This window comes from Choloepus didactylus, chromosome 6 (genome assembly GCF_015220235.1).
Source record: "Choloepus didactylus isolate mChoDid1 chromosome 6, mChoDid1.pri, whole genome shotgun sequence".
Taxonomy (NCBI): Eukaryota; Metazoa; Chordata; class Mammalia; order Pilosa; family Megalonychidae; genus Choloepus; species Choloepus didactylus.
In genome coordinates, this window is record NC_051312.1 from 77,033,324 (window position 1) to 77,052,819 (window position 19,496).

At 40.5% G+C, this 19,496-nt stretch overlaps 1 protein-coding gene across 1 annotated transcript; it reads right to left on the reverse strand.

The window, feature by feature from the left end:
* Positions 1 to 16,428: 16,428 nt before the first annotated feature.
* Positions 16,429 to 17,358, reverse strand: LOC119537489 (olfactory receptor 2AG2-like). The gene has a single exon (XM_037839975.1). The coding sequence runs from the start codon at positions 17,356 to 17,358 to the stop codon at positions 16,429 to 16,431; it is 930 nt and encodes a 309-aa protein (XP_037695903.1).
* Between the last annotated feature and the right edge of the window lie 2,138 nt (positions 17,359 to 19,496).

Genomic DNA, 19,496 nt, shown 5'->3' on the forward strand with positions numbered 1-19,496 from the left:
AAATGGGGAAAGGGGTGGGCAACAAAAGGGTATGTATTTTATGTTGTAATCAGACTAGTGATCGTACCACCCTCTCCTGCCTCTCTCTCGCATCTGCTGGGCCAAAGTATCCACTCTGGATGGGAGGGCACAGAGATAGATAGTAAGGAAGTGCCTCCTTTCTGGAAAGCTGGTGTTGATGTGAGATACCGAAACCTATAGAGAAGTCAGCAGAGAGAGAGCCTGAGATAGACAGGAGTGTGCATCATGCTTCACCTGAACTGGATAGATAATGATAACTCTGAATATATGGTTAAAGTATTTGGAAGTGAAACATCTTTCTGTAAATCATCTACCCATATTGTGGCTTATATATTTTGCACTTCATTGGTTTCACCTGAACTATTCTGGGGCCACAGGACTTTAATGATAAAAGGATTAGAGCACACGATGGGTATATCTTCTGCCTTGGGACATTCATCATGAGCTAGAAGCAAAAATGCCTTATCAGAGGCCAAAATCCCACAGGGTCTAGTAGCAGTTACTGAGACTTCCACCAGGCACCCACACCTGGGCTAAATAAAGTACAGGCTCTTTATCAATACAAATTGGTTCTTTCTTCCTGTTCAGAATACCGAAAGAACAGGTGGGTTGGGATATGGAGCCCGAAACACTATGGAGTCAAGCAGACAGATTGGGGTCTGGTCAAGCAGATTCTTGTGGTCTGGTTTAGACTCTATTTCTAAACTCGTACTTTACTAGAGGCTTTTCCCTGGAAAGGAGACTGTGTCCTTACCAAAGGTGGTGAGAAGTCTCCAGCTGCCAGACCACCCAGGCAATCCTATGGGTTGTTGGAGGTTGAGGATGAACCAGTAGAAATGCGGCAGGAGGGTGTGCCTTTTTCAGCAGTTTCCAGTTAAAGTGTCTAAGGGGTCTGACAGAGATCAGGTGTCACGGCCCCTTCTACTCCTATGTCTCTGCAAGTCTTCTCTGGAGATGGCAGTGCAGAAGGACAGAAGACTAAGACAGTCATTCAGCAGCTTCTTATGTAGCAAAAAGATGACTTTCCTTTTCTTACACCTGTGAAGAAATAGGAGCAACTGCTTCTCTCCTTCGATTTCTGTGGGAGGGAACCCATGTAACCCTGACAGTTATCAGAGTAAGTTCTTGAATCCAGGTGCTCAGTCTTTCAGTTAATTCTGCTGAGGTCTTGGAGGGAAGATGAAAGCAGCAGAATTCCAGGGAAGTAGATATTGGAAGATCTGCCCAATAGGGACCTGCAGTGCCCATCCTCACTGCAACAGGAAACATCCGTGAACCACAGCCCTGTCCTGAGGGAGGCAGTGCTGTCTCCTCATCTCCTGACCTCATCCCTCTCTTTCTCTTCTGCCCCTATGTTCAGAGGGACTTATCATCTCAACTGAAAAGCTCTCCCCTGGAAATAATGGCCCAGGAAACAGGACATTAATGAATCCTCTTGAGCATGTCTCCTGGCCTGCTTCCCCCGCATTCTTCTTTTTTTTTTTTTTTTTAATCTTCATTTTATTGAGATATATTCACATACCACGCAGTCACACAAAACAAATCATACATTTGATTGTTCACAGTACCATTACATAGTTGTACATTCATCACCTAAATCAATCCCTGACACCTTCATTAGCACACACACAAAAATAACAAGAATAATAATTCAAGTGAAAAAGAGCAATTGAAGTAAAAAAGAACACTGGGTACCTTTGTCTGTTTGTTTGTTTCCTTCCCCTCTTTTTCTACTCATCCATCCATAAAGTAGACAAAGGGGAGTGTGGTCCTTATGGCTTTCCCAATCCCATTGTCACCCCTCATAAGCTACATTTTTATACAATTGTCTTCGAGATTCATGGGTTCTGGGTTGTAGTTTGATAGTTTCAGGTATCCACCACCAACTACCCCAATTCTTTAGAACCTAAAAAGGGTTGTCTAAATTGTGCATAAGAGTGCCCACCAGAGTGACCTCTCGGCTCCTTTTGGAATCTCTCTGCCACTGAAGCTTATTTCATTTCCTTTCACATCCACTTTTGGTCAAGAAGATGTTCTCCGTCCCACGATGCCAGGTCTACATTCCTCCCCTGGAGTCATATTCCACGTCCCTGCATTCTTCTTACTAAATGAGCTCTGAAGCCCTAGGTTTCTATCCCACCCCAAGGGAAATGGCGATGGCCTATTTCTAAATTGCTGACTGAATAGACAGCAACAAGAGCAGGAAACAAAGGGCCCCACATGCCAGCCCTCCAACCTCAGGTGGAAAGGGGGGCTTCATGGCATGTGTGAGATCCTGAGTACATCCATCACCCCCAGAGTGTGATCCTTTTAGAACAGACTATTTACACTTCTAAGTGCCCATGCTCTGTGAAGTCTGTAATTACCAGTTTCTCCCTTCATTGACGTTGGCTTGTACTCATGCATGTGCATCTTGCTGTTACCATTCCTGCCACCAGTGAGCTCAGTAATGCCTGAAGAGACACTGGACAATTTTCCAAGCAAAGAAAAAAAGAAAAAGAAGAAGAAAGAAGTCCACGCAGTGCTGGAACTGTAGAACACCATTGAAAATGAAAATCTCTTAAATGCTCTGAGAGATAACAGAAGACAGATAATCCTCTAAGACAATGGCAATGGACTTTTCAGGGTGGTTATTAGGATAAGGGAGAAATAGCTTCAAAAGTGATGAGAGAATATAACCACACCCCTAGAATTCTATGCACAAGTATACTATCATTAAGAGTGAGGACAAATCGAAAGCAAAAGCTAAAAGAATTTAGTGCCAAAGATCCCAAGTAAAATAATTTAACCAAGAAGAAAAGTGATTCCAGATGCAATGTTTACAATACAGGAAACAATGGGGAACACAGAAACCAAGTGAATAAAAGAGCTGGCAAGCGGGCGGGGCAAGATGGCAGACTGGTGAGCTGTATGTTTTAGTTACTCCTCCAGGAAAGTAGGTAAAAAGCCAGGAACTGCGTGGACTGGACATCACAGAGCAATCTGTCTTTGGGCATACTTCATACAACACTCATGAAAACGTGGAACCGCTGAGATCAGCGAAATCTGTAAGTTTTTGCGGCCAGGGGACCCGCGCCCCTCCCTGCCAGGCTCAGTCCCGGGGGAGGAGGGGCTGTCAGCTCCAGTAAGGAGAAGGGAGAATTGCAGTGGCTGCTCTTATCGGAAACTCATTCTACTGATTCAAACTCCAACCATAGATAGACTGAGGACAGACACCAGAGACTCTGAGAGCAGCCAGCCCAGCAGAGAGGAGACAGGCATAGAAAAAAAACAACACGAAAAACTGCAAAATAAAAGCAGAGGATTTTTGGAGTTCTGGTGAACACAGAAAGGGGAAGGGCGGAGATCAGGCCTTGAGGCGCATATGCAAATCCCGAAGCAAGGCTGATCTCTCTGCCCTGGGCACTTTTCCTTAATGGCCCTGGTTGCTTTGTCTATTAGCATTTCAATAACCCATTAGATCTCTGAGGAGGGCCGTTTTTTTTTTTTTTTTTTTTTTTTTAAATCCTTTTTGCTTTTTCTAAAACAATTACTCTAAGAAGCTCAATACAGAAAGCTTCAAAGAATTGAAATTTGGGCACCTCAAGTCAAGAGCAGAACTAAGAGAGCTCTGAGACAAAAGGCAATAATCCAGTGGCTGAGAAAATTCACTAAACAACACAACTTCCCAAGAAAAGGGGGGTGTCCGCTCACAGCCACCATCCTGGTGGACAGGAAACACTCCTGCCCATCGCCAGCCCCATAGCCCAGAGCTGCCCCAGACAACCCAGTGTGACGGAAGTGCTTCAAATAACAGGCACACACCACAAAACTGGGCGTGGACATTAGCCTTCCCTGCAACCTCAGCTGAATGTCCCAGAGCTGGGAAGGGGGAGCAGTGTGAATTAACAGAGCCCCATTCAGCCATCATTTGAGCAGACTGGGAGCCTCCCAACACAGCCCAGCAGCCCAGAACTGCCCTGGGGGGACGGCACTCACCTGTGACAGAGCACAGTCATCCCTCAACAGAGGACCTGGGGTGCACAGCCTGGAAGAGGGGCCCACTTGCAAGTCTCAGGAGCCATACGCCAATACCAAAGACTTGTGGGTCAGTGGCAGAGACAAACTGTGGCAGGACTGAACTGAAGGATTAGACTATTGCAGTAGCTTTAAAACTCTAGGATCATCAGGGAGATTTGATTGTTAGGGCCACCCCCCCTCCCCGACTGCCCAGAAACACGCCCCACATACAGGGCAGGCAACACCAACTACACACGCAAGCTTGGGACACCAATTGGGCCCCACAAGACTCACTCCCCCACTCACCAAAAAGGCTAAGCAGGGGAGATCTGGCTTGTGGAGAACAGGTGGCTCGTGGATGCCACCTGCTGGTTAGTTAGAGAAAGTGTACTCCACGAAGCTGTAGATCTGATAAATTAGAGATAAGGACTTCAACTGGTCTACAAACCCTAAAAGAACCCTATCAAGGTCAGCAAATGCCACGAGGCCAAAAACAACAGAAAATTATAAAGCATATGAAAAAACCAGACGATATGGATAACCCAAGCCCAAGCACCCAAATCAAAAGACCAGAAGAGACACACCTAGAGCAGCTACTCAAAGAACTAAAGATGAACAATGAGACCCTAGTACGGGATATGAAGGAAATCAAGAAGACCCTAGAAGAGCATAAAGAAGACATTGCAAGACTAAATAAAAAAATGGATGATCTTATGGAAATTAAAGAAACTGTTGACCAAATTAAAAAGATTCTGGACACTCATAGTACAAGACTAGAGGAAGTTGAACAACGAATCAGTGACCTGGAAGATGACAGAATGGAAAATGAAAGCATAAAAGAAAGAATGGGGAAAAAAATTGAAAAACTCGAAATGGACCTCAGGGATATGATAGATAATATGAAACGTCCAAATATAAGACTCATTGGTGTCCCAGAAGGGGAAGAAAAGGGTAAAGGTCTAGGAAGAGTATTCAAAGAAATTGTTGGGGAAAACTTCCCAAATCTTCTAAACAACATAAATACACAAATCATAAATGCTCAGCGAACTCCAAATAGAATAAATCCAAAAAAACCCACTCCGAGACATATACTGATCACACTGGCAAACATAGAAGAGAAGGAGCAAGTTCTGAAAGCAGCAAGAGAAAAGCAATTCACCACATACAAAGGAAACAGCATAAGACTAAGTAGTGACTACTCAGCAGCCACCATGGAGGCGAGAAGGCAGTGGCACGATATATTTAAAATTCTGAGTGAGAGGAATTTCCAGCCAAGAATACTTTATCCAGCAAAGCTCTCCTTCAAATTTGAGGGAGAGCTTAAATTTTTCACAGACAAAGAAATGCTGAGAGAATTTGCTAACAAGAGACCTGCCCTACTGGAGATACTAAAGGGAGCCCTACAGACAGAGAAACAAAGACAGGACAGAGAGACTTGGAGAAAGGTTCAGTACTAAAGAGATTCGGTATGGGTACAATAAAGGACATTAATAGAGAGAGGGAAAAATATGGCAAACATAATCCAAAGGATAAGATGGCCGATTCAAGAAATGCCTTCACGGTTTTAACGTTGAATGTAAATGGATTAAACTCCCCAATTAAAAGATATAGATTCGCAGAATGGATCAAAAAAAATGAACCATCAATATGTTGCATACAAGAGACTCATCTTAGACACAGGGACACAAAGAAACTGAAAGTGAAAGGATGGAAAAAAATATTTCATGCAAGCTACAGCCAAAAGAAAGCAGGTGTAGCAATATTAATCTCAGATAAAATAGACTTCAAATGCAGGGATGTTTTGAGAGACAAAGAAGGCCACTACATACTAATAAAAGGGGCAATTCAGCAAGAAGAAATAACAATCGTAAATGTCTATGCACCCAATCAAGGTGCCACAAAATACATGAGAGAAACATTGGCAAAACTAAAGGAAGCAATTGATGTTTCCACAATAATTGTGGGAGACTTCAACACATCACTCTCTCCTATAGATAGATCAACCAGACAGAAGACCAATAAGGAAATTGAAAACCTAAACAATCTGATAAATGAATTAGATTTAACAGACATCTACAGGACAATACATCCCAAATCAACAGGATACACATACTTTTCTAGTGCTCACGGAACTTTCTCCAGAATAGATCATATGCTGGAACATAAAACAAGCCTCAATAAATTTAAAAAGATTGAAATTATTCAAAGCACATTCTCTGACCACAATGGAATACAATTAGAAGTCAATAACCATCAGAGACTTAGAAAATTCACAAATACCTGGAGGTTAAACAACACACTCCTAAACAATCAGTGGGTTAAAGAAGAAATAGCAAGAGAAATTGCTAAATATATAGAGACGAATGAAAATGAGAACACAACATACCAAAACCTATGGGATGCAGCAAAAGCAGTGCTAAGGGGGAAATTTATAGCACTAAACGCATATATTAAAAAGGAAGAAAGAGCCAAAATCAAAGAACTAATGGATCAACTGAAGAAGCTAGAAAATGAACAGCAAACCAATCCTAAACCAAGTACAAGAAAAGAAATAACAAGGATTAAAGCAGAAATAAATGACATAGAGAACAAAAAAACAATAGAAAGGATAAATATCACCAAAAGTTGGTTCTTTGAGAAGATCAACAAGATTGACAAGCCCCTAGCTAGACTGACAAAATCAAAAAGAGAGAAGACCCATATAAACAAAATAATGAATGAAAAAGGTGACATAACTGCAGATCCTGAAGAAATTAAAAAAATTATAAGAGGATATTATGAACAACTGTATGGCAACAAACTGGATAATGTAGAAGAAATGGACAATTTCCTGGAAACATATGAACAACCTAGACTGACCAGAGAAGAAATAGAAGACCTCAACCAACCCATCACAAGCAAAGAGATCCAATCAGTCATCAAAAATCTTCCCACAAATAAATGCCCAGGGCCAGATGGCTTCACAGGGGAATTCTACCAAACTTTCCAGAAAGAACTGACACCAATCTTACTCAAACTCTTTCAAAACATTGAAAAAAATGGAACACTACCTAACTCATTTTATGAAGCTGACATCAATCTAATACCAAAACCAGGCAAAGATGCTACAAAAAAGGAAAACTACCGGCCAATCTCCCTAATGAATATAGATGCAAAAATCCTCAACAAAATACTTGCAAATCGAATCCAAAGACACATTAAAAAAATCATACACCATGACCAAGTGGGGTTCATTCCAGGCATGCAAGGATGGTTCAACATAAGAAAAACAATCAATGTATTACAACACATTAAAAACTCGAAAGGGAAAAATCAATTGATCATCTCAATAGATGCTGAAAAAGCATTTGACAAAATCCAACATCCCTTTTTGATAAAAACACTTCAAAAGGTAGGAATTGAAGGAAACTTCCTCAACATGATAAAGAGCATATATGAAAAACCCACAGCCAGCATAGTACTCAATGGTGAGAGACTGAAAGCCTTCCCTCTAAGATCAGGAACAAGACAAGGATGCCCGCTGTCACCACTGTTATTCAACATTGTGCTGGAAGTGCTAGCCAGGGCAATCCGGCAAGACAAAGAAATAAAAGGCATCCAAATTGGAAAAGAAGAAGTAAAACTGTCATTGTTTGCAGATGATATGATCTTATATCTAGAAAACCCTGAGAAATCAACGATACACCTACTAGAGCTAATAAACAAATTTAGCAAAGTAGCGGGATACAAGATTAATGCACATAAGTCAGTAATGTTTCTATATGCTAGAAATGAACAAACTGAAGAGACACTCAAGAAAAAGATACCATTTTCAATAGCAACTAAAAAATCAAGTACCTAGGAATAAACTTAACCAAAGATGTAAAAGACCTATACAAAGAAAACTACATAACTCTACTAAAAGAAATAGAAGGGGACCTTAAAAGATGGAAAAATATTCCATGTTCATGGATAGGAAGGCTAAATGTCATTAAGATGTCAATTCTACCCAAACTCATCTACAGATTCAATGCAATCCCAATCAAAATTCCAACAACCTACTTTGCAGACTTGGAAAAGCTAGTTATCAAATTTATTTGGAAAGGGAAGATGCCTCGAATTGCTAAAGACACTCTAAAAAAGAAAAACGAAGTGGGAGGACTTACACTCCCTGACTTTGAAGCTTATTATAAAGCCACAGTTGCCAAAACAGCATGGTACTGGCACAAAGATAGACATATAGATCAATGGAATCGAATTGAGAATTCAGAGATAGACCCTCAGATCTATGGCCGACTGATCTTTGATAAGGCCCCCAAAGTCACCGAACTGAGCCATAATGGTCTTTTCAACAAATGGGGCTGGGAGAGTTGGATATCCATATCCAAAAGAATGAAAGAGGACCCCTACCTCACCCCCTACACAAAAATTAACTCAAAATGGACCAAAGATCTCAATATAAAAGAAAGTACCATAAAACTCCTAGAAGATAATGTAGGAAAACATCTTCAAGACCTTGTATTAGGAGGCCACTTCCTAGACTTTACACCCAAAGCACAAGCAACAAAAGAGAAAATAGATAAATGGGAACTCCTCAAGCTTAGAAGTTTCTGCACCTCAAAGGAATTTCTCAAAAAGGTAAAGAGGCAGCCAACTCAATGGGAAAAAATTTTTGGAAACCATGTATCTGACAAAAGACTGATATCTTGCATATACAAAGAAATCCTACAACTCAATGACAATAGTACAGACAGCCCAATTATAAAATGGGCAAAAGATATGAAAAGACAGTTCTCTGAAGAGGAAATACAAATGGCCAAGAAACACATGAAAAAATGTTCAGCTTCACTAGCTATTAGAGAGATGCAAATTAAGACCACAATGAGATACCATCTAACACCGGTTAGAATGGCTGTCATTAAACAAACAGGAAACTACAAATGCTGGAGGGGATGTGGAGAAATTGGAACTCTTATTCATTGTTGGTGGGACTGTATAATGGTTCAGCCACTCTGGAAGTCAGTCTGGCGGTTCCTTAGAAAACTAGATATAGAGCTACCATTCGATCCAGCGATTGCACTTCTCGGTATATACCCGGAAGATCGGAAAGCAGTGACACGAACAGATATCTGCACGCCAATGTTCATAGCAGCATTATTCACAATTGCCAAGAGATGGAAACAACCCAAATGTCCTTCAACAGATGAGTGGATAAATAAAATGTGGTATATACACACGATGGAATACTACGCGGCAGTAAGAAGGAACGATCTGGTGAAACATATGACAACATGGATGAACCTTGAAGACATAATGCTGAGCGAAATAAGCCAGGCACAAAAAGAGAAATATTATATGCTACCACTAATGTGAACTTTGAAAAATGTAAAACAAATGGTTTATAATGTAGAATGTAGGGGAACTAGCAGTAGAGAGCAATTAAGGAAGGGGGAACAATAATCCAAGAAGAACAGATAAGCTATTTAACGTTCTGGGGATGCCCAGAAATGACTATGGTCTGTTAATTTCTGATGGATGTAGTAGGAACAAGTTCACTGAAATGTTGCTATAGTATGTAACTTTCTTGGGGTAAAGTAGGAACATGTTGGAAGTTAAGCAGTTATCTTAGGTTAGTTGTCTTTTTCTTACTCCCTTGCTATGGTCTCTTTGAAATGTTCTTGTATTGTATGTTTGTTTTCTTTTTAACTTTTTTTTTCATACAGTTGATTTGAAAAAAGAAGGGAAAGTTAAAAAAAAAAAAAAAAAGAAAAAAGACAAACAAGGAAAAAAAAAAAAAAAAAGATGTAGTGCCCCCTTGAGGAGCCTGTGGAGAATGCAGGGGTATTCGCCTACCCCACCTCCATGGTTGCTAACATGACCACAGACATAGGGGCCTGGTGGTTTGATGGGTTGAGCCCTCTACCATAAGTTTTACCCTTGGGAAGACGGTTGCTGCAAAGGAGAGGCTAGGCCTCCCTGTATTTGTGCCTAAGAGTCTCCTCCTGAATGCCTCTTTGTTGCTCAGATGTGGCCCTCTCTCTCTGGCTAAGCCAACTTGAAAGGTGAAATCACTGCCCTCCCCCCTACGTGGGATCAGACACCCAGGGAAGTGAATCTCCCTGGCAACGTGGAATATGACTCCCGGGGAGGAATGTAGACCCGGCATCGTGGGATGGAGAACATCTTCTTGACCAAAAGGGGGATGTGAAAGGAAATGAAATAAGCTTCAGTGGCAGAGAGATTCCAAAACGAGCCGAGAGATCACTCTGGTGGGCACTCTTACGCACACTTTAGACAACCTTTTTTAGGTTCTAAAGAATTGGGGTAGCTGGTGGTGGATACCTGAAACTATTAAACTACAACCCAGAACCCATGAATCTCGAAGACAGTTGTATAAAAATGTAGCTTATGAGGGGTGACAGTGGGATTGGGAATGCCATAAGGACCAAACTCCACTTTGTCTAGTTTATGGATCGATGTGTAGAAAAGTAGGGGAAGCAAACAAACAGACAAAGGTACCTAGTGTTCTTTTTTACTTCAATTGCTTTTTTTCACTCTAATTATTATTCTTGTTATTTTTGTGTGTGTGGTAATGAAGGTGTCAGGGATTGATTTAGGTGATGAATGTACAACTATGTAATGGTACTGTAAACAATCGAAAGTACAATTTGTTTTGTATGACTGCGTGGTATGTGAATATATCTCAATAAAATGATGATAAAAAAAAAATAAATAAATAAAAAAAAAAAAAAAGAGCTGGCAAGTTATTTGAAAAACAATAAATATATTTACATTTGTAAAATTCTAGACAAAATAACAACATGAGAGTGAAGTGGAATTTTTGTATGGATACTTAAAGAAGGCAGTGGAAGCAGAATTTAAAATCCTCATATTCATTTATTTAAAATTATTGTAGCCTTTTCTTCAATTTTAATTGATTCAGTTTACATAGAGTAAAATTCACCTTTTTTAGTATGCAGTTCTGCAAGTTTTCACAAACATATATAGTCATGTACCCACCACTAAAATGAAGATATGGAACCATTCTGTCAACACATAAAATTTCTCCATTACCCTTTGCAGACATCCCCACCCCCCACCTCAGCCTGTGTCACCACTGATCTGCTTACTGTCGCTATTGTTTTGCCTTTTCCCTAATGTCATATTAATGGAATCATGTACTTTGAGTCTAGTGTCTTTCACTTAGACTACTATGTTTGAGATTCACCCATGATCTTGTGTCTCTTAGTAGTTTTTTTTCCATTTATTTCTGCATAGCATCCTATTGTACATTGTCTCATAGATGTTTCATCCATTCACCATTGAAGGGCATTTCCCAGTTTTTGTTGATTATGAAAAAAGCCACAATTAACAATCAGGTACCGGTTTTAGAGGAAAGATAAGTTGTTTACTCACTTGAATAAATACCTGGAAGTGAAATTGCTGGTTTGTATGGTGAGTGTATCTTTAAGTTTATAAAACAATGTCAAACCGTTTTCCACAGTAACTGGCCATTTTGCATTCCTAATTTAATTCCCATTTTGCATTGTTTTAATATTGTAAAATAGTTTAGGCTCTTTAAACTCTGATGCAAAATGAATGAAATATTGCCTGAGGCCTTAAATTTCAAGTCATCACTATTAGCTCTTACAGAAAAAAAAAAAGAGAGGAGTTTTGAAAAGAGAACAGGATTATTTATGCAGGTAAACAAGGAAGTGCAATTCAGAACAGAAAGTCATTTCAGAGAAACACAGAAACTAAAACCCACACTTAGATAGGGTTGTCAAATAAAAATATTAACAATTAAATCCTGTTTAATTAGTAATATTGAACGTGTTCTTGCAAAATTGCATTTAAATTTTTGAGATATAAAGGTTTTGGATTATAAAGGTTTTGGATTGTAAAGGTTTATGGTCTCCCCAATGCAATGTACATTTTGATCTCTAAACATTTTTACAATCTTTGGTCATCATAAATAATTATATTAAAAATCACATTTACGATTTTATAAAACATATTGCTTTCATTCTTTAAGTCAGATTAGCCATAACCTGTCTTTGTTCATCCTCCCTTGTTCCTGGCAAAGGATAATTTTCAAAATTTAAAAATATGATCATACAAATACAGAATGATGTATTTGTTAATGTGTTAATGAGGAAAACTGCAAGATGGCAAAGCTGATGTAAAAACCATGAGAGGAACAGGGGAAAGACATTTAAAATGTTAGAATAAGATTGTCAAGTTAAATAAAAAACTGGTTGAAGTCCCAGAGGGCAATAAAGGCAACCCTTATTGTTAATGACTTAAATTTTTTTTATTGAGAAATCATGTGCAGCTCTACTGGACACTACAACACAAAGTAACATGTGACTTCAGTAGTCTCTGCCTTTAATTAGTAGCAAATAGCAAAGTCAATAATAGCAAAGATAAATAAAGGTCCATTCTCCTAGAAAATTATATAACCTTTTGGTGAGCCTATCCAATAATGCAGTAGGCACAAAGATGTGCTGCCCTGATATTCCTTTAAGGAATAACTTGCTGCTCAGCTATTGGGGCTGTGGTCAATAGGCAGCCTTCAGCTCCCAAAACCATTAGGGTCTGTCTCAGCTGCGGAGAGCATTGCCCAGAACATCTCAACTTCTGGAGCAGCCAGTATCCAAGACTAAACTAGATGGAGGTTTGGTATAAAGGTCCAGCCTATTCAGCCTGGTGTAGGGAAACTCTGATTAGCAATTCTTGCTCCAGAGCTTTCTACTGGGTTGGTCAAGTTTTGCAGAGCCTGCATTACAATTCTACTTCTCCCTCTGCCCAATCCTGCTTCTTCTCCCTTCCTTTAACAGGAACTGATTTCTAATAAACATCCCACACGCACACCAAACTGCCTCAGTGTTTGGTTCTAGTGAACCCAATCTGTGGCCAAACATTTTACAATAAGACATTAGAAGGCCCAACGAATAATCAGAATTTTCACTTTAGGAGTTTCGGCAGGATTGATTATCATAGAAAATACTCATTGAGAGCTTACTGTGTCCCAGGTTTTATTCTAAGCACTTTACATTATAATACCTTAAATGGTATCGGGTAGGTACCATCTTAACCCCTTTTACAGATGAGTATTTGAGGAACAAAGAGTTAAAAGTACCCTGTTGATCTCTCACAGGTAATAAGTGGTAAACCTAGGAATAAAACCCAAGTTACTGTTTGCAAAGTTATGACTGTACTCTAGACTCAGTCTCAATCTTAGCATGGGAACTTATACCCAAAGTTCAATCTGATGTGTAGACTTAGCCTTTTTATTGGATGGTAAAAAATGAGATGGAAAGAAGTAAAAAGAGTTGGACTATGTGATGGAGGCAGGGTTTAGGACCTGCCATTTGAAAGTGGTAAGTCCAAGAAGGGAAAATAGATTGTATATAAGTTTTTAGCTTGAATAAGTAAGAAAATGATAATGAAATTTTTTATAAATAAAAAAATAAGTTGCAGCAGAACAGATTTTAGGTTGATGGATCAAGCATACAGTTTTGGATTACATGTGAAATGCTTACTAGTCATCCAGGCATATCAGCAATTAGCTAAATGAGTTTGGGTTTTGGAAGAGGTCACATCATCAGGTGTCAAAATGCATGTAGATAGAATTTTAACACAGGAGATGATTGTTAGGTTCAGAGCCGTTCAAGAAGCCACACAAATGCAGCAAGTCATGGTTTAAGTAGAGAGTTTAAGGTTTATTAGAGGAAGAAAGCAGAAGAAAGCAGGTGAGAGCCATCAGAAAAGAAAGAAAGGAAAAATGGCTCCGGCCCTCCATCTGAGAGCAGCATTTTTTAAAGGAAAAACCCACGTTGGGTCTTGGGGGGGAAGGTCCTGCTGAGTGTGTTCTGGGCCTCGATTGGGTGAGTGCTTATCAGTTTCTGCTGACTGGTTACTAGGTTTTTAACACACTACTCTTCTTTGATGTGCACTATATTATCTATGTGGAGGAAGCAGGCCTTTTGGCTTGTTTGCGGTCATTCATCTTTATGGGGATATCTGATCTTGCCTTGTCTGCCCCTGGAGTCTAGGTGCCACTGTGACTGGGATTCCTAAAACAGCCTTCAACCCTTAGTTTATGGCACACCTGGTATTTATGAGATAAGCAGCAGGGCCCATGAATCAGACATTCCTTCTATATGTTAGACTCTTTTTCTGGGGCCTGACAATGATGAAATTACCAAGGCAGAGATTGTTGAATGAGAAGAAAAGGAGGCTTACATTGGACCCATAAGGCAACTGAATATTTAGAAGTGAGCCATGTGAGGACGGACTCAGTGTGGTTGTTGGAAAACCTACTGAGTGTGGATACCTGGAAGTTGGGAAAAAACGTGTTTCAAGAAAAGAGAGTGACCAACTGTCAACTGTGACTGAAAGTTGAACAGGGTGAACACCAAGAAGTGATACTGAGTTTGTGGTGTGAACATCATTGCTGACTGTGACCAGCGCAACTGAGAGCTGTGGAGGGGAGAGAAGCCTGATGACCACGGCACAAGTTGTAAGTGGTGGAAAAGGACATGGGATCTATCAGTTTCCACAGCTTTCCAGATGCTTTGCTCTGAGAAATGGGGTAGTAAGGAGGGAGAATGTGGTTTCAAGGGAAGTATTCGTTCAGATGGCAGATCCTAGAGCACGTTTATAACGTATACCAGTGATCCCATAGAGAGGGTGATGATGCAGAGGAGAAGCCAGTAATTGCAGGACCAATGTCTTTGAGAGATAAGAGAGTTAGGTATCAAAGCCCTCATGGTGGGTTTAGCCTCTGATAGGCTCTTTCAAAAGGCAAAAAGCTATGTGCAAATGTGCTGGTAAATCTGGAAGTTGAAGATAAGGAATTCCTATCAGACTGAATACTGCAAAGAACCAAAAATTCATTGCAGAATTTCAAAATTATCACTTAAGTTTTGGTGGGCCCCCTTCTTTATTGTGTGGAGACATCACAGAGATTGCAGAGCAAGGGTAGGGCCTGAGGGCAGAGGGCCCAAGTTTGGATTCCTGCTTCCCCCTTATCATCTGTGTTTCTTGGACACTGAATTAAATTTTGTTTTGTTTTGTTGTTGTTTCTGAGGACTAAATAGAATAATAAATGGTGGTAGAATGCATGCATGTAAAGCAAAATTATGAAAACTGTGTAAGTGCTTTTTGCTTCCATCTAAACTTCTGAACTTTCTCAGTTGTTATGAATTTGTCTTAACTTATAGATTAAGCAATTTACAATTATTTTTGTAAAGATAAAAAGGTAATTCTGAGTTTTCACAAAGCACCATCCTCAAAAATATTTCCACCCACATGAGCCAAGGTATTTTGGAGCTTCTAAAGTCAACGGGTTTAAGCTCCCAGCTTTTATTATAAATATTCCCACACCAATAAGTGATAAAAATAAAGCATATTTAAGCTAGCTAGAAAATGAATTAGATATTTTATCCTTCCTTTCATGTAGACACAGACATACCGATATACTCAGCTCAAGATTATGAGCTCCTTGCAATTGTTTTGATGTTTCAGAACACATCTGTATGTGTGTAACATCGAATTTGTTTTTATTCAAGCAATATACACAACTGATTTCTCTCACTGTAATTGGATCTCTCTCTTCAAATCTCCTATATTTCACATTCTATCTTATACATGTCTCTATTTTATTTTTATTTTACACAGTATAAACATGTTCCATTTCAAAAAGTCTGTCAATCTTTCCAAGTAGAAATGGCAGGTTCACTTTCTTTTAGCCTCTTCTACTATCTCCATGCAGGTTTGTCTTTATTTACGTCATCAATGTGAACTGCTCCTCAGTCCTGCAGTACAAATGTGGCTCATCTCCACAGTTCTTTCCAATTAATTCTTCAAGCAAATATTTGCCTAATAAACAGGGAGTCCGATATATCTCTGAGCCTCTGCTCTTTATATTGTTCTAAGAACCGAGTTCCAAGGGGAGAAGTCCTCCTGTAATGTTAGGAGGCTGCAGGGGTTTGGTCAGTCCAAAACTTTCTCACTTTTACATGATGTGAATTTGCAACTTAATTCTCTGTGATGTCTACTGGGTAACTGAGTCAGAACAATGATCTACTACAGAGGGAGTCTAAGACACCCAGTCACTGCTTGGCTTTTATAGCTCCTTTCACAGCCTGGGCCTCCAAGTACAGGGTGATATGCCCCAAATGAGTGCAGATTAAGAACTCTATGCTCACCAGCCACATAGGAGAAAGCACAAAGATGTGTATCATCTCAGAGCATTATGTAAAGATTGATGGGCTATAACATTTGACCTAATACATATATAATTCTTTCACCCTGCTGTGGTAGTGTTACTGGAAGCACATGACTCATGGAAGAAATCCTCTGATTTGGAGTAGGAATGCTGAGAAGCAAGCCATGGGCCTGTCCTAGTGGTGGAGTGGGTCATCACATGTATTTTCCCAGGACCCTCCTCAAACCCCCCATGACCTCCTTATTCCTCAGGCTGTAGATGAGGGGGTTCAGGGCTGGGGTGACAATTGTGTAGAAAACAGAGATGATGTTGTCCTGTTTCTCACTGTGGAAGGAACTGGGCAAGACATACATGAATGTGGCAGCTCCATAGAACATCCCGACCACGATCAGGTGGGAAGAGCAAGTGACCAGGGCTTTCTTCCTTCCCTCCATTGAGGGCAAGTGGAGCACAGCAAAGAGGATCAATGCATAAGAGGTGACAATGGCAGAAAGGGGGAGCAAAAGGAACGTCATCCCTGTCACATATACCATGAGTTCGTATCTTGACGTATCTTCACAGGCCAACTTGAGCAAGGATGGGATCTCACAGAGCAGGTGTCTGATTTCCCGAGACATGCAGAAAGAAAAGTACATAGTATACATGGTGTGTCCTAAAGCACACAGGGAAGCCAGGATCCAGGATGTGGCCACCATGGACCAGCAGACCCTGGGCCTCATGAGGACCATGTAGTTCAGAGGATGGCAAATGGCCACGTACCTGTCATAGGCCATGAAAGCCAGGAGGAGGTCCTCTGCACTCCCCAGTATCAGGGCCAGGAACATCTGAAAGGCACAGCCTCTAAACGAGATGGTGTTTTGTCTGCTCAGAAAATCCACAAGGGCCTTGGGAGTGACAACAGATGTGAAGAGGAGGTCCATGAGCGAGAGCTGCCCAAGCAGGAGGTACATGGGCACGTGGAGCCGGGCATCCACTGTGATGACCAGGAGCAGCAGGCCATTGCTGGTCAGGGCCAACATGTACAGGACAGCGATTATGGAGCAGAGCAGCTCAGGAGACCCACTGTCATTCAGAATCCCCATCAAGATGAAGGCGCTTCCCAAGGTGGAGTTCCCAGGCTCCATTCTGCATGGTTTCTTTAGTCACCTAGAACTAGATAGACTGTCATTGAAAGCTCTGCTATCAGGTTCACTCCTACTTTGAATTGTTACAGTTCACTGTGAAGTGGCCAATAGGAACCTATTAGAGGATATCTTTTCCTCTTGATACCTAAGTTTGCTCTCTGATTTCTGAATTTCTGAATCTTTTTACTAAATTATGCTAAAGAACCAGCTAAGTGGGGGGAAATGTATGTTGCTAATAGAAAATCATTTAGAAATGTCTTTAAATAAAGTATCCAAGAGAAGAAGCCCCAGCTTACACATTTGCAGATAGATCAAAGCATCTCTTTCTTCATAGTAAAGAAATAATCGGGATTGGTTTAAATCCAGCTGGGTTTCTGCTTAAAATATACTTTGAATTTGAATTCAGTTTTTAAAGATTTTTTTAATAGATAAAGCTCTTTGATATCTTCTCTAGATTTGATGTCCATCTTTACTTTTAGATCTCATATTGTTGACAGCTTCCTCAACTGAGGAATGTCTTAGCTCTTGGACCACATGAATTCTGGCAGTCTTGGATAGTCCTCACATCATCAGTAAGCATTCTGCTACTCTGCTAGAGGGAAAAAGATTCCTGGCTGCAAGGAATGGTCATGGTGGTATCAATTTTGGAGATAAGCCTGTAGAAACATTAAAGTAACTGTTTGGCTATTCACAGATAATGCTAAGGTGTTTGGCCCAATGCAGGAGAAAAGATAATCAACAAGTTTTGCAAAGGTATAGCAAGGTGTTTGCATTTGTGATATATAAGAAAAGGTGTGAGCTACAAAAGAAGAAACCTTGTAGAAAGGGCCCAAAGCTACAATGTCACCTGGGAGTCACAGAATGACTTGAATATGGAAAAGAGATGCCTGTGCCACACAAATGTAAACAATATAGGAAAGATATGCCGGTCCTGCTGAACCCACAATCCCTGCCGTAGTTCTGGGAGAAGGGGTTGAGGTGGGGAGGAAGTGGAGTTGAAGGGTGTGTAGGACAAAGTTTACTTAGCTTACTCTTTGAATGCAGAGCTTTCACAAATTTGACGGGGGTGGGGGGGGTTGGAATTTATATTAAAGAGAAGAGAAGAATTCACAACCAGTTTCTTCATTTTCCCTTTTACCACCTGCACCTACGCCGACTACCTTCTGTTGAGGTCACCTTCCCCATTAGCTCAGAGTTGGGACTGCTAAGGGGCAGGGTCCTAAAATCCTGAAGTTAGCAGGCTCATGTGATCCAGTTTCCCTTTCATTAGTTCTATAAACACATTTACTAAGAACCTACAATATGTTACACACTGTGCTTGACGTTAGGAATATACTGCTTAGGTGTAACCAATTTATCACACAAGCTACTATATACATCCAATGTGATGATTGGTAGATGGAGGAAAATATAACCTACTGTGAGTCCATATGACTGAGGTTTCAGGCAAGGATAACCCAAGGAATTGAGATATTACCTACTGGCTGAGGTTGAATAGGAGGTAGTTAAGTAAAGAAAGGTTAGGATTGTGGTAACAACTGAGAGAGGGCATAGCATGTGAATGATAGAACACATGAAACATAGTGCAAGGAACTTCTTACTGCACTTTTGTCAAAATGATATCTGGGCAAGAAGCCAACCAGAAAAATGCCACATCTCATCATCATTCCTTGGGGTCCAAGAGCTTCCCCTTATCTCACAAAACCGAAACTAAGAAACATTGATTTGCAGGCCTTCTTTGCCTATTGGCAACAGCAAAAAAGACAAATTCAAAGACAGTTCATAGCACAGTGCCTGGTAAATTAGTCTTGAAATGCTTTTGTTTTTGTTGAATAAAAAAAATACAAATGGAGGGATGAAGGAAGTGAGGAAAATAACTTAGAGCATTTCTCCCGATTTCTGCACCAAGAGTTTCGGCAGGAAAAGGGCAGGGAATGCAGGACTGGGTAAGGTAGTGAAATCAGGACTCAGCATCCTGCCTAACCATCTTCTTCCCTCTGATTCAAGATCTCTGCTTTCCCTCCTTTTCTGCTAACTATCGCTATCCTCTAGGGCCATTTGAAGAGAAGGAGCAGAGAACACACACTAGGCCTACATTTCTTGTTCTCGGAGTCATAGAGGAAGAGTCTCCTTTCTGG

What these genes read in the sequence shown, in the direction of transcription:
- LOC119537489 (XM_037839975.1), bottom strand. Translation starts at nt 17,358, where the DNA reads ATGGAGCCTGGGAACTCCACCTTGGGAAGCGCCTTCATCTTGATGGGG.